Source organism: Meles meles, chromosome 19, assembly GCF_922984935.1.
Source record: "Meles meles chromosome 19, mMelMel3.1 paternal haplotype, whole genome shotgun sequence".
NCBI classification, from domain to species: domain Eukaryota; kingdom Metazoa; phylum Chordata; class Mammalia; order Carnivora; family Mustelidae; genus Meles; species Meles meles.
The window spans coordinates 34,558,196-34,572,632 of record NC_060084.1 but is presented as its reverse complement, the minus strand read 5'-3'; the positions used below and the strand labels follow the sequence as shown (position 1 = coordinate 34,572,632).

The 14,437-nt window shown below is 46.8% G+C and overlaps 1 protein-coding gene across 3 annotated transcripts in view; it reads right to left on the bottom strand.

Annotated features, from left to right (window-relative positions):
• Positions 1 to 14,437, bottom strand: part of ABCC11 (ATP binding cassette subfamily C member 11) — a 59,376-nt gene that overhangs the window by 24,251 nt on the left and 20,688 nt on the right. For 2 of the 3 annotated variants that reach the window (XM_045988124.1, XM_045988126.1), the window contains exons 11-18: positions 14,153 to 14,224; positions 11,730 to 11,854; positions 9,947 to 10,019; positions 8,116 to 8,319; positions 6,742 to 6,879; positions 6,504 to 6,600; positions 4,447 to 4,536; positions 1,258 to 1,361 (exon numbers count right to left, since the gene is read on the bottom strand). In XM_045988124.1, the coding sequence (XP_045844080.1) occupies positions 1,258 to 1,361; positions 4,447 to 4,536; positions 6,504 to 6,600; positions 6,742 to 6,879; positions 8,116 to 8,319; positions 9,947 to 10,019; positions 11,730 to 11,854; positions 14,153 to 14,224 (903 nt within the window). Of the gene's footprint in view, positions 1 to 1,257; positions 1,362 to 4,446; positions 4,537 to 6,497; positions 6,601 to 6,741; positions 6,880 to 8,115; positions 8,320 to 9,946; positions 10,020 to 11,729; positions 11,855 to 14,152; positions 14,225 to 14,437 lie in introns of all 3 variants that reach the window. The other variant, XM_045988125.1, reaches the window with a different exon arrangement.

Here is a 14,437-nt window from a genome sequence, read left to right as displayed (position 1 = left end):
GGGAAGATTAATGAGTTAGCCAGGTGCATAATGGCTGAGAACTGCAGGTTTCTCAACACAGAACAACTCCATCCAAACCCCTGCACTAACAAACTTAACCAAACTTTAGCATGGCTTCTAGTGGCTCAAGGCATGTCCCTAGGAGGACCCCAACCTCTGTCCCACCCCCATCAAAATGCCTGCCTGAGAGAGCTAAAGGAAGGAAAAACTACTGTTTGTTGCAGCCAACACCTGAAGGTATGTCCCCAATCTCTTTTTCTCAGAGCACTTATTTTTTTTAAGATTTTATTTATTTATTTGACAGAGAGAGATCACAAGTAGACAGGCAGACAGAGAGAGTGAGAGGGAAGCAGGCTCCCCACCGAGCAGAGAGCCCGATGCGGGACTCGATCCCAGGACCCTGAGATCATGACCTGAACCGAAGGCAGCAGCCTAAACCACTGAGCCACCCAGGCGCCCCTCTCAGAGCACTTATTAAAAAGTGCTCATGGCTATGCATATGAAGTTCCTACAACCCAAAGCATCTCTCCCAAGAACTTGGGAACCATGCCTTTGAAATGTAACCATCAGGAAAGATACAGCCTCTGTCTCCCAGTCTCTGTGGAAGATCAGAGTCCTAACTTCGATAACTGCCAGCGAGTGGACACTGCTGACCTCATCACATTCACACCCTCCAACCATTGGTTAACTTCACTCCTATGAATCTACTGAGCCCCCACATTCACTCTCCCTTTAAAATGCCAAAATCACCTGTGCACATATTGGAATGGCTCTCAGCTCTTTCCCCTGACACCAATAGTGACTGAGTAAAACGTGTTTTCCCTGCTTTCATCAATATCAGCTGTCCTTGTATTTGGTGTGGCCTCCCCGCCCCCAACAAAGGGTGCACATTTTAAATGAAGCAAAGTGAGAAGGAAAACAGCTACCAAAGGCAGTATCACTAAGGTGGAATGCAAAGCACTCTAGAGGACCTGTCGGGGGCAGAAACCTCGTGGTTTTGTCCGGAGGAGACTACACGGCTGACCACTCATTCTGTGAGCACAGGGCGCCAGAGCTAGGAGAGAGCCCTCCTATGTTCTGACTCTGAGAGGTCCTCTCTAGTGCTCTTCCACTTGTGGACTTGGCAACAGCAGGCTCTGGAATTCTCATCCAGCTCCACAACCCATATTCTGACCTTCACGGGGCCCAAGGAATAGGAAGCTGCCCAACTCCATACCAACCCACAAAAACACACCTCATTCCCACCATGACACTTACCCCTGAGCCCTGCTCCAACCAGTAGCTCAGCCACCAGAAGTTGAAGGTCGTGAGGAAGATGACCACCATCATGAGAAAGAAAACAATGGCAGAGATCACATAACCTAGGGAGGGAAAAGAAGGGTGGGGGGGCAAGAAGGTGAAGGGCAATGGCTGATAAAGCTGCTGAGCCCTCACAAGCCCTTGGATCTCCCTGACCTGTATCTACTTTGGATGCATGGGAAGACTGGAAAAGGGCTGGGTCCCAAGGTTGGAAAGCCCAGGAGTCAAACCCTGACTCTACTACTTACAGGTTATGCTAGCCTGGGCAAAGTATCAAATGTTAGAGACATTCTCTTCTTTACCCATGAATGGTGATGACCGTCATGCTAGCTGCATGGAGTCACCCTGAAGATGATAGGTGATAATGTGGGCCAAACATCCAACCCAGTGCCTGGCACAAAAGCAGTATTCTAGAGTAGTTCTCCTTATGCATGCCGTGAGGGTTCAATCTCCATAAGAACAACAACTCTCTCTTTTTTTAGAGATTTTATTTATTTATTTGTTTATTTGAGGAACAGCAAGGGCATAGGTGGGGAAAGGGGCAGAGGGAGAAGCGGAGTCCCCAGTGTGGGGCTTGATTCCAGGACCCTGAGATCATGACCTGAGCCAAAGTCAGATGCCTAACCGACTGAGCCACCCAGGGACCCCACAACAGCTTACCTTGGATGTGGTATGACTATTATGAAGTAAGTGCCAGGCATAGTACTAAACATAGGCATTGCGTTTGAGTTTGTTATTTCTATCCCCATTTACTGGGTCTCCAATAGAGGAAAAAACTTGCCCAAGGTCTTGAAGGTGGTAATGGGGTAGAGCTTGGATTCAAAAAAGCCAAGGATGGAGAAACCAACAGGGTATTCCCTCCTTCAGCATCTGTCCCCTGCTCCAGCACTCTATTTACTTATCCAGTCAGTGCCCCACACCCATATTTGCTTTTTTTTTTTTAAGATATTATTCTTTAAGTAATCTCTATACCCAATGTGGAACTCAAATGTATAACCCTGAGATCCAGAGTTGCATACTCTACTGACTAAGCCAGCCAGGCAGCCTGCCCATATTTCTTTCCTTGAATTCAACCTTTCCTTAAGCTTCACTTAAGGACCATCTGTTTTTTAATGATGTGTGAGACTGTGCCTGGCCACAGAGATCTTTCTTGCTACGTGGTGAATGCAAATGTAGTAATTCTCCAGTTAGGATATGCCTTTATACCCTCTCCTCTCCAGAGTGTAGCACGGTGCTTGGCCCATAATCAGTACTTTGAAAATACGGTCGATCTGTTGCTCGGTTCATTCATACATCCACAAGCATTTTTTGTTCCCCCTTCTGGCTAAACACTATATTATGCCCTGCAGGGGTGCCCACAGTGGAAGGGATAAGGATGGTGATCTATGCATAGCCTACTCCTTCCTCCCCTAGGCAGGGAGAAAGAAGATACACCTTCCATGGGGTGAGGTTCCAAAGTCAATCAAAAGTAAAAAGTTGGCATGGAGTCACAGTTACTTTCAAAAGTCTCTTAAATTGTGGCACCTGGGTGGCTCAGTGGGTTAAAGCCTCCGTCTTCAGCTCGGGTCATGATCCCAGGGTCCTGGGATCGAGCCCCACATCGGGCTCTCTGCTTGCCAGGGAGCCTACTTCCCCCTCCATCTCTGCCTGCCTTTCTGACTACTTGTGATCTCAATCTCTGTCAAATAAATAAATAAAATCTTTTTTAAAAAGTCTCTTAAATAACTTCAAAAGTATGGTATCACATACTTGATTTTATGTTTATAACAATGTAGAGTTATATTTATATGAATTTGGTGATATCTACCGTTTAGTAAAGCAACTTTGAAACTTCTCGTTCTCATCACCATGAGGAGTGTACATTAATGCACCCCAAGATAAAAGGTTCGCCAGTGTTACTATATGATATGCATACAGATATTTTCCATTCTGTTCTATATTCTTTCAGTGCTGCTTACAATCCACTCGAGTGATTTCACAACCCCCTAGTGGCTCAGGACTTACAGTTTGAACACCACTTAAATAAACAGTACTGTATGGACCGTATTTTCTTATTTTCTTTTTTTTAATGGTTTATTTATTTATTTTTTCAGCGTAACAGTATTCATTGTTTTTTGCACAACATCCAGTGCTCCATGCAACACGTGCCCTCCCTAGTACCCACCACCTGGTTCCCCCAACCTCCCACCCCCGCCCCTTCAAAACCCTCAGGTTGTTTCTCAGAGTCCATATTCTCTCATGGTATTTATTTGACAGACAGAGATTACAAGGAGGCAGAGAGGCAGGCAGAGAGAGAGAGGAGGAAGCAGGCTCCCTGCTGAGCAGAGAGCCCGATGCGGGGCTCAATCCCAGGACCCTGGGATCATGACCTGAGCTGAAGGCAGAGGCTTTAACCCACTGAGCCACCCAGGTGCCCCTTCTTATTTTCTATATTCATGATGCTACGGCAGGTAGTTGGGGCCTTGATCCTGGGGAGACTGCTCTTCCCAGGACTGACTGATTCCTAGAAACAGCAGATGACTCCCTGTGAACACACATGTGTTGTACAAACCAACCAATCCAAAGCCCACCCTCCCAACCACCTCCTCATCAAACTCACCGAGGGCCAGATGCCCACTAACTAGGCACCAATCCTATAGCCCAGAGCCTCCACCCCCAGACTTATTCAAACTATATAATCCTAAACTTACTCAGCATACCTACCCTGCCTTACCTCCTCCTTCCCACAGAAACCTCAATAAAGGCTCCCAGCCATGTTCTCCCTTCCCTCTGCCTTCTGACCAATCTGGTACTTCTCCATGGAGCACGGCATGGCAAGCCATGTCTCCTGTTTCTAGGGATCTGTGAACATAAACTTCTCCCTTTGTGACAATAATTTCCATGTTGGCATGTCTTACCATACCTGATTAAAATAAATCCCAGGTACATTTTAACACAACATGAAACCTAACTTCAGCATGGACTACGGTGGTAGGTTTACTATCATGGACTGTGGCTCAGATTGGAATTGGGAAACCATGACAGGCGTGACTCCCCTGTGTCTCCCTACTTTGCATGACTACACACATTCCGGTCTGACCCAGTTTCAGGGACAGGGCCAGTCAGAGAGAGAGCCCCAGGGCTGGCATGGCAGCTGGCAGATCATACCTCCACCTGCCCGGATATAGTGGTGGTAGATGCTCCATCTGAGGGACCCTTCTTCCATCTTCTCCTTCCTTGTGAGCTGATTTTCCAGCACTGGGTGAGAATAAGAGAAGAAGGAAATGATAGGCCTCTCAATCACTTGCATGTCCTTCCAAGGTCAAGAAGAGATTTTACAAAGACGTCATCCCCTGGCTTCCACCTTTCGCCAGCTTCCTCACCTTCCAACTCCAGTGCTCCACCCAAGCCCAAGTGCAACCTGCATATTCCCAGGGAAGATTCTGCTGAAGGTAACTCTTGACCTGGACTCCAGAGCCAAGAAAGAGGTTTCATCCCCAGCCATTAAAAAACCCTGGGGTGGGGGCGCCTGGGTGGCTCAGTGGGTTAAGCCGCTGCCTTCGGCTCAGGTCATGATCTCAGGGTCCTGGGATCGAGTCCCGCATCGGGCTCTCTGCTCAGCGGGGAGCCTGCTTCCCTCTCTCTCTCTCTGCCTGCCTCTCTATCTACTTGTGATCTCTCTCTGTCAAATAAATGAATAAAATCTTTAAAAAACAACAACAACAACAAAAAAAAACCCTGGGGTGTCTGGAGTTTCCAAGAACTTGACGGGTTGGGAGAAGCAGCCACAGAGAATGAAGAAAGCAATGATCCAGGACCAGAAACCTGGGTTCCAGAATGGTCATTACAATACTGTGCAACCTCAGGCAAACCCCTTCACCTCTCTGTTTCCTCATCTGACAACTGGGAGGCCTATATAGAAGGTTGCTAAGATGCTTTGCAGCAATATGGTTCTGAGAAGTCCTCAGAAAACAACTGTAGCACTAACTCAGGCAGACTCTTGTCCTAGAACAGGGCAGGGAGACCAGGGCAGGAAGTACCCGTAGATGCTGCTAGTGATGACAGCAACAACAGGAAGCAGCGCTGTGGGGTCGTCTGTGGTTTCTGCCCAAGCCTCTCTCTTCTTCTAATAACTCCCTAACTTCTCCTGGGGAGGAGGACTCTTCCTGGAATTTGAATCTTGAGGGAAACTACACGAGGATGGGAAATATTTGGAGTAGGTTTTCTTCAAAGAGATTCTGCAGCTGTTCCTGCTATTTACACTCTGAAATTGCTGAGGCTTAGTTCTTCAGCTTTTCCTTTCATTCTGTGATCTACACCTGTTCCTTCCAATATGTTTCTGCCCGGATCATTTTCTGACCTTCATGGCTGAAGATGCTCTTGGTGACAAGATCTTCCAATAGGCCAGGCCCTATCCTGAGGCCTCCGTACACCTGACTTCATCTTATCTCCATGACAACACTGCAAACTTACCTTCACCTTTGCAAATGAGGGTTCAGAGAGGTTATGTTGCTTGGCCAAGGTCACAAAGCTTTGTAAGCAGACAGCTAGAATTTAAATCCAGAACTGTCTTTCTGCCCTGCTGCTCTGTCTTAGAAAAGACCAAGGCCCTGAGCTTCAGGATTTCCAAGACTGGGCCTAATTTATTTCTGATTTCTAATGCTTTTGTTTTCAATAAACATGTAATGCATGAATGTCTAAATGCCTTACTGTTAAATTTATGCTGCTTCAGGCCAAAACTACCCACACCCCACCCCTGCCTTTTCCTCTACACACCTTTAACTTTGCCTCCCATAGCATTCACCTCTAGAATCTTCGGGCCTCCTAACCAGCACAGTCCATACCCCACAGCCCTCAACTACATGGATTTTTTTTTTTTTAAGATTTTATTTTATTTATTTATTTATTTGACAGACAGAGATCACAAGTAGGCAGAGAGGCAGGCAGAGAGAGAGGAGGAAGCAGGCTCCCTGCGGAGCAGAGAGCCCGATGCGGGGCTCGATCCCAGGACCCTGAGATCATGACCTGAGCCGAAGGCAGCGGCTTAATCCACTGAGCCACCCAGGCGCCCCAACTACATGGATTTTTAACCTGTGTATGTGATGTCTAGGATCCTGGATAGTAAGGGACATGGTCCTTTCTGGGGTCCAGGAGGAAATGCCAGGACCTCTGGAGGACCCAGACAGGCTGGCAGAGGTTCTCTCCCTGTTTCCCAGCACCATTACCAGCACTTTCATGGAGAGGCTCTTCCTGGCAGGTGGTCTGGGCCTGCCCTTGCACCTGAGGGTCTTCTGCTGGTTTTGCTGTGTCCTGTGGTTTGTCCTGTGGAGAAAACACATGCCACAAATGCAGGGGATGCTCCTCTCTGGGGGTAGTGAGGGTGGGGTGGGGTGGGGTGCGGTAGGTAAATAAATTAGGCCCAGTCTTGCATATCCCGAAGCTCAGCTAGGGTAGGTAGGTCACCTGTGTCCGTCCTCCTCCTTGCATCTCTTGGATGAGCTTGGCATATCTCCCCTTTTTCTGTATTAATTCACTGTGAATTCCTTTTTCGCAGATTTTCCCATCTTCTAAGAGAATGATCTGGTCACAAAATGCTAAATACTGAAGAGTCAGAAGAAATAAGGCCTTCAGTAAGCATACGAAAAGATAGTCAACTTCACCATTCAAAAGGAAGATGTAAATTTAAATCATAGTAAAATGTTCTTTTATATCCCCATGTTGGCAAAAATCTTAGAACAGTGCATAAGTCCAAGTGCGGGTGATGAAGGGAGGTAGAGGGAAACTCTCATAAAAGGTAGGTGGTGTGGATTAGTGCGAATACTTGGGAAAGCAACTTGATAATATCTAATAAAGCTAAATATTTAAAAATTATGAACCAACTCCTATACCTTTGCGCCCCAAAAATCGCAAATGCGTGTAAAACACATAAAAAAGATGTACGCCAAAGGATTTTTTTCTGTAAAAGTGAAAAATGGGAAACAACCTCGATGTCCGACCTAGGAGAATAAATTCTGGAATATTCAGCTATCGGAATGCTATGCCAGTGAGAATCAAATCAAGTTGCGTGTATCAACATGGAGGATCTCAAAAATATAATGTCGAGTGAAACAAGCAAATTACCGAAGGACATAGAACGTAAACTATCAATTATATAAAGCTTTAAAATAAGCAGAAGGACACCTTATCATGTCTAGAGATTTATACATGTGTTCTAAGGGTATGGGGACCTGCACGAGAATGACCAACAGCAAAGTTAGGAGAACAGGAGGAAGGAGACAATGCAGTCTGAGAGGGGATCTATGTTTGTGTCATCTGGGGGGTAGACACATGGTTTTCAGTAGATTATTTTATAAATTGTTTTTATGTTTGAAATATATTGCCCCCCACACACACACACCCAAATAGGCCAAAATGGAAGGAGAGGGATAAATAATAATAATGTCTTGAGGCCAAAACCAAGCATGGAAATACCTAGGATAAAGGCATTATGAGAGGCAGCCCTGCCCCCACACATCACTGTACTTCATCAAAGAACATGAGATTTCAGGAACTCTTCTCTGAAAGATTTTTTTTTCCTTTTATCATAACTTTAAAAGCAGGAGCCAACCCATAAAATCTTGAAGGAGACCTTCAAATCTGGTTTCAATTTTTACCAGTCACAGAAATCTCCACGTGGAAAGCAGAAGAGATCCAGGTTTTTTACAACGTTCCTCAAATGTTGAGGTCTAGCCTGAGATGAAGGGGTAGCCACTGGGAGGTTCTTACGGAATTGAGGGCAGAAACGTGAGGATCTACATTAGCCGTTGGTCGTGGCCAGAGCCCTGGAAGGGTGGTCACCTGCAGCTGGTGGGTCACCAGAATGACTGTCTTCCCCCTGAGCGTCTTCTTAATGCACTCCTCAAAGATGTGCTTCCCCACGTGGGTGTCCACAGCGGACAGGGGGTCGTCCAGCAGATAGACCTCGCGGTTAGAGTAGACGGCGCGGGCCAGGCTGATTCTCTGCTTCTGTCCCCCAGAGAGGTTGAGGCCCCGCTCCCCAATCTGCAAGCAGATAGCCAGAGGCACTGTGTCTAGAAGATGAGCCCAGTAAGGTGTGCTCAAACCAGCCAGGTGGCCAGATGTGACAGACTGAACCCCTCAGTGCATACTCCTGGACACCTCGTGATTGGGCACCCCTGGTATTTTAAAACAATCTTTTCCCAAGTTTGCTTAGTAGGGAATGAAAACACTGATTTTCAGTTAATTACAATTTTTATAACTCATAATTAGATGCAATGTTTCTAAACCTTTCAACATCTCAGGTGGCATTTTAAATCTTTAGCAATTTAGATAATAAAGCAAATCATTCCTAAGAAAGAGCACCTCCTTATATCTTTCTTGGGTTTTAAATCTCTGTTGACAGCAACTGTCGACTTGTGAAACCAGTCCTCATCGTCTAAGACTGTTTGCTCTGCGCACAGCCTACTCCACAGGACAGGGCTGCAATGGCCAGAAGGGGCTCTACTGTTGCTGTCATGGGAAGGGCCACCTTACCCAACACCTTATGTCAGAAAATACTAAGATCCAGTAATAGGCAACCAGAATTATTGCACAGCATTGCAGACTACCATGCCAGGCATCTGCTGGCTGGCCCATCCCTCCGTGAGCCCTGAGGACAAGAGCACCAGGGACTAAGTTCCCGCTCTACCATGAACTCTTGCAGTCTCTGTAGAAAAGAAGCCGAGTCTAAAGAGCAGCAGGGTGACCTCTTGTCACTGCTCTGCCTCTGGTTCACCACTGTGAGCCCTTAGACAGGCTGCTTGGCCCGGGTGAAGGCTTAGTTTTGCATTCAGTCCTCACTCAGCCGATGCTTACGAAGCACATGATAACCTAACACCCACTCCGGCTGGGCATGTTCATGGTATTCTGTATATATCGACTCATCTAAACCTCAAATGTGATGAGGTCCATACTCATGGATGCCATTCTAGACCAGAACTACTTCTTTCTGCTGAACCGTGAGCAAGACAACTGAGCACTCTTACCTCAAAGGTTTACAGACCCACCTTTAAAAGAAGGATAATTAAAGCACTGAACTCCTAGAATTACCTGAGGCTCACCTAAGACAATGCATTCAAGTTGCTACAATAGTCTTTTGCGCATTGTTAAATGCTTAGCAGACAGAAATAATAGTTAATAGGTAAGACCAGCAATATTGCTTTTATCTTACAAAGGTCTTAGTAGATTAAAGGTATCTACAAATGTGAAAGATGGTGAATTACCATGAAAACATGAATCATATTGCCATTGGGAAGCCATGGCTCCGTTCCCACTGGCAAAAGTAGAGCTGGCCAGAGGGGTCAGGGCAGGACTTGGGAGAGGGGAGGACATGGGGATAGATAGGAGGTTTCTCATCTTCACAGGTTCTCCACAGCATCTGCTCCAAAAGGAGGAGTTTGAGGTCAGCTCCCCATCCATGTGGAGTAAGGTAGGTTCTTTGCCAGCTTTCACCATAAGATGAGCTCGTTTCTTCCCTGGCTGGGGAAGACTTTGAGGCAGCCATGGGCTGCTTTGGGGAAACAGCCAGAGTCCTCCCTCCACCTACCTAGGGAAGCAGCCTGAGGACCCCAGTAAACCATTACCAAGGCACCATCACAATGGAGACAGGGAATCCTTGCCTCCCACTCACCTCTGTCATGTCTCCAAAGGGCAGAATTTCCAGGTCACGGTTCAAGGAGCAGCAGTGGAGCACCTGGTGGTACCTGCAAAGGACAGAGAGCTAAAGGGACAAGTGGCCCCCCCACAGACCTTCCAGCCTTCCCAAGTTGGGAAGAGAAAGTTCTTGCATTCCATGCTCAGAAATTTGGACTTGATCCTGCCTTTAATTGTAAAGCATGGGAGACTTTGTATTTCCTTCTTCCCCTTATTTCTTTCAATCTAATACATGCACTTAGTAGATATTTGAACAGAACAACAACAACAAAAAAGATACAGGGAAAGCAAGTCTCTCTTATCTTTGACTTTCAGTTGCTTTCACGGAAGCAGTCACTATTACAGTTTCTTATGTATTCATTCAGAAATAATGTGGTCGTGTGTGTCTGTCTGCAGCATATATAGGTTTGTATCGTTTTAATGACACCATAGTATTTTGTTATATGGCTGCACCAAAAATTAATTAACCAATGTCCCTGTGATGGACACTGGGGTTTTTTCTAGTCTTTTGCTACCGTGAGAAATGTGTAGTGTGAACACTCTTACACATAGGCTTTTGTGTTCATGGGTGACACTCTCTACACATTAAATACCTAGCAATGTTGAGTCTAGCAATCGGTGCATTTTTATCTTTGACCAAATACTTCGAAACTGCCCAGTGAGTTGTATCCTTCTGAAAGTAGAGCGATGACAGGTGAGAGCTATGTTTTAGGATGACTACCCTGGAGGTGGGGCCCAAGATGGAACAGAGCAGGAGAAGACCAGAGACAGGGAGCCAAGGGCAGGGGCAGTGGGAACAGTCCAAGCAAAGAGATCACGGGCAAGAACTGGCAGTGGAGATGGAGAAGAAGAGAAAAAGACAAGACCTATTTAGGAGACAGAGCTGTCCAAGGTGGGTGACCAATTAGATGTGAAGTATCAGAGGACAAGGTATTGGGCTCACTGTGATACACAGTTCAGTGATGCCATTAAACCGAGTTGGACAACTTGGGAAGAGAAGCAGGCAGGATGGGGGAGCTCATGAGCTGCTGTTGGACCCAATGTTGCGCAGCCCACAGGACAGCCAGCTGGAGACTTCATACACCCACATGCCTCTCCGAGTTGCTACTGGGGGCAGATTGCACCATCAAGCAAACAGTCAAAGGAGGCCAGGGTCCACCAGAGCTGGAAGCACAACGGTAAGCATTCAGGGCAGCTTTTGTACATCCTCCACTGAACAGACTTGGCTCCTGACGTTCAAGGGCGTGTCTCAAGCAGGTTAACTGCAGACCCTGGGTGGGATAGGTCATGAAGGGCAAGGATGGTGGTGGGGGGCCCACCAGACCATGAATCCAAACTGTTTTCTTCTACATCACATGACCTCATCACCCCATTTGTTTTACCTTTTGACTTAGAGGTGGAGAATGAATTAATACAAACGAAGTTTTAATGTTTTTTAAAGGGGGAGAGTTATTTTGACTCGTATAACAGCTAAGCATGATGTTCCTAATAATGACTGGGTTCAGATTGTGTTTCAGGAATATCCTCCAAGCTTTGTGACTTTAGGCAAATTATTTAACCCCTTGGGGCCCCAGCTGACTCATCTAGAAAATAGATATGATAATAATCTTTCTTTCACAGTGAGGATAAAATGTATTAATGCATATAAGTGAGCTCACAGCAATATCAGCAGCTGTCAAATTACTGTTAGCAGCAGGAAGATCCCTCCCCCAACCAGCCCCATGCACCTGTGTCCCTCCTGGACCCTCCCAGAAACTTACCAGGCCTTGTCATACTGGCTTCCCATGAGGATGTTCTCCCTGACGCTACCTCCGACGATCCAGGCCTGCTGGGGGACATAAGCCAGGCTTCCGTGCACCCCCACTGAGCCCTCCAGCAAGTGCATCTGCAGCAGAGGGAGTCTAGCCTTAGGAACAGGCAGAGGAACGGGGCAGACCCTGCTTGGCTCAGCAGCCGCAGGGCCTAGGGTGCCACTCCCACCAGGATCCTGGGACTCTCCTATGTAAATAGGACTTTTCATATGGTCCTCCCAGACCCACCAGTGAGTCTGAGGGAAAGTCCTGGGAACATAGGGAATTCAGCTAGAGCTAAGCCAGGCCAGGTCCTGCTGTGATTTGAATCCAAGGTCTACACTGAAGACACCTCATACTTTTCTTTTTCTCTCCAGTCCCAGTCTCTAGCAAGTGGTGTCTCCATGCTTTTCACGGTGAGACAGAAAGTTCCAGGTCAACTCTGACCTTCTATGAATATCAGTAGAATTATTGCCAATGTCATTGTGCACAGATAGGGAAATGTTCTTATTTGGGGGACACCATGATGAGATAATAAGTGGGAAACTCTTATAATTTCTGTAATTTAAAATAGTTCTACAAGGACACGGGTGGCTCAGTTGGTTATCTGCCTTCGGGTCAGGTCATGATCTCAGGGCCCCGGGATTGAGCCCCACATAAGGCTCCCTGCTCAGCAGGGAGTCTGCTTCTCCCTCTCTCTGTGTGTTCTCTCTCTCTCTCTCTTTCAAGTAAATAAATAAAAAATCTTTTAAAAAATAGTTCTACAAAATGTGTTTCTACGTAGATGTGGCAAAAATGCCAATGCTATAAACTGTTGAATCTGGAGGTAGGTATATGGGTCTTTTACGTCTTCCTGCCTTTCTGTTTGATAAATTTAAAAACACATTCTTTTTTAAAAAAGGCCATAAGCCCCGTCCCTACCACCCCAGCATCGGATATCACCATCCCGTGCCCCTTCTTCTTTATGATTCTATGCTTTTTACTTCTGATTTCGAGCCAGGCTTTAGTTAATAAGAACAAAATTTAAAATGACATCTTTTTGTTTTTCCTTTATTGGATGGATAGTTACTGGTTTATTTCAAGAAGAAACTTAGGAACCACTAGCTGCACGGAAAGGTGGACTTGGAGGGAGGCTACCAGGGAGTGTTGCTGTGGGGAAAAACGAACCTCTGACACCATGTGGATCTGGGTTTCAACCCTGGTTCCCATGTCACCTGCTGTGTGACCTCGGGCAAGTCACTTCTCAGAACCTCATCTGCTCATCCATAAACTAGCCATAATGGCTGTGCTTTCCTCATGTGGTTGTTTTCAGGTTGAAGGGGAAAATGGGATGCTCTTAGCACAGGGCCATGTTTACTGTTTCTTAAAAGCAGAACCTTGTCTTCCCCATTGCCAAGAAGTTGGGCAAGGCCACCACATGCGGAGCATGAAGAATTGAGCTGTCTGGAAAAAGTTCTATGGCAATATGACCACATTCCAAGGAGATGATGAGTTTGGCTATACTATTTGGGAGAAAGAGCTGAGGAAGGAGCTGGGTAATGGAAGAAACTTCTTGTTCTCCAAACAGCGTAGGCAGAGGGATGATGGGCAAAGAAAGGAGGGGGCAGAGAGAGCAGTCCAGGACTGGGGAAGGCTGGGGCTAAGGGTGTAAGTGCTGGTGAGAACCCCCTTGGGGAGGTGGCCATAAATGCACCCCAGGTGTTGCAGCTGTTTTAAGGTAAGAGTTGTGCAGTATGACCTCAATTGTTTAGAGGAAACAGGTTGAGTTTCCTAGAAACTGGAGAGAGAGTGGGCTGAGCCACATGTCTGCTTGGGTGCAGACTAAGCAGACCTCAAGAACATCCACTGACAGTGGAATTGGACAGTTCAGATCTCATGGGCAGGGGCACCCAGCAGACATGTAAATTCTACTGTTGGAGTGTAGGATGTCCCATCCCACACGGGAGGGTCTCCTCTCCACCATCCTTCCTTCCTCCTCCTCCTTTCTCCCTCCACATTGCACTCTTGGTGCTGTCTCACAAGGGACACATGTCCCATTCTGAGATGGGCTTCATGAGATGACTTTTATCATCATATTAAACATTGAGACGTGCTGTATCATCACCCTGATAGCTGGTTGATTACAAACAGAGTGGGGAGAGCACAGAGAACAGGTGAGGGCAGACCTCCAGGGGATCTAGGAGGTAGCCTTCCTGGCTGCACAGTGAGAAGGAGGTGTATTTATAGCACACCTCCCCCTCAGTGCATGCCTAACTGCTCTCAATTTATAAAAGGTGTATTGGCTCAAACTCCATTGAGCAAGAAAGCAATGGTGTGACTGACTTGGGGAACTCAAGCTTGTGAGTCCTTGGACTGCCTGTGAGTGCACATGCATGTGGTCACAAGTCACTTACCTCCCCCAGGATGGCTGACAGCAGGCTGCTCTTACCGCTCCCAGTATTGCCAGAGACACCCAAGGTGGTCCCCTGCAAAGCCAAAGAGGACAGAGTGGCGTTGGAACAGCACAAACCCTCCTACTCACCCAGGGTCGGTCTGTGATTGAACACCCCACCTCAAAGCCCCTCAGACGAACAAAAGCTCAACGCCACAACCTCCAAGGAAGGAAGTTGCATGTAGGTGATAGAGAGGAATTCATGGATAGGTGGTCCTGTCGGGCAAGAAGCCCAAATTCCAGATCT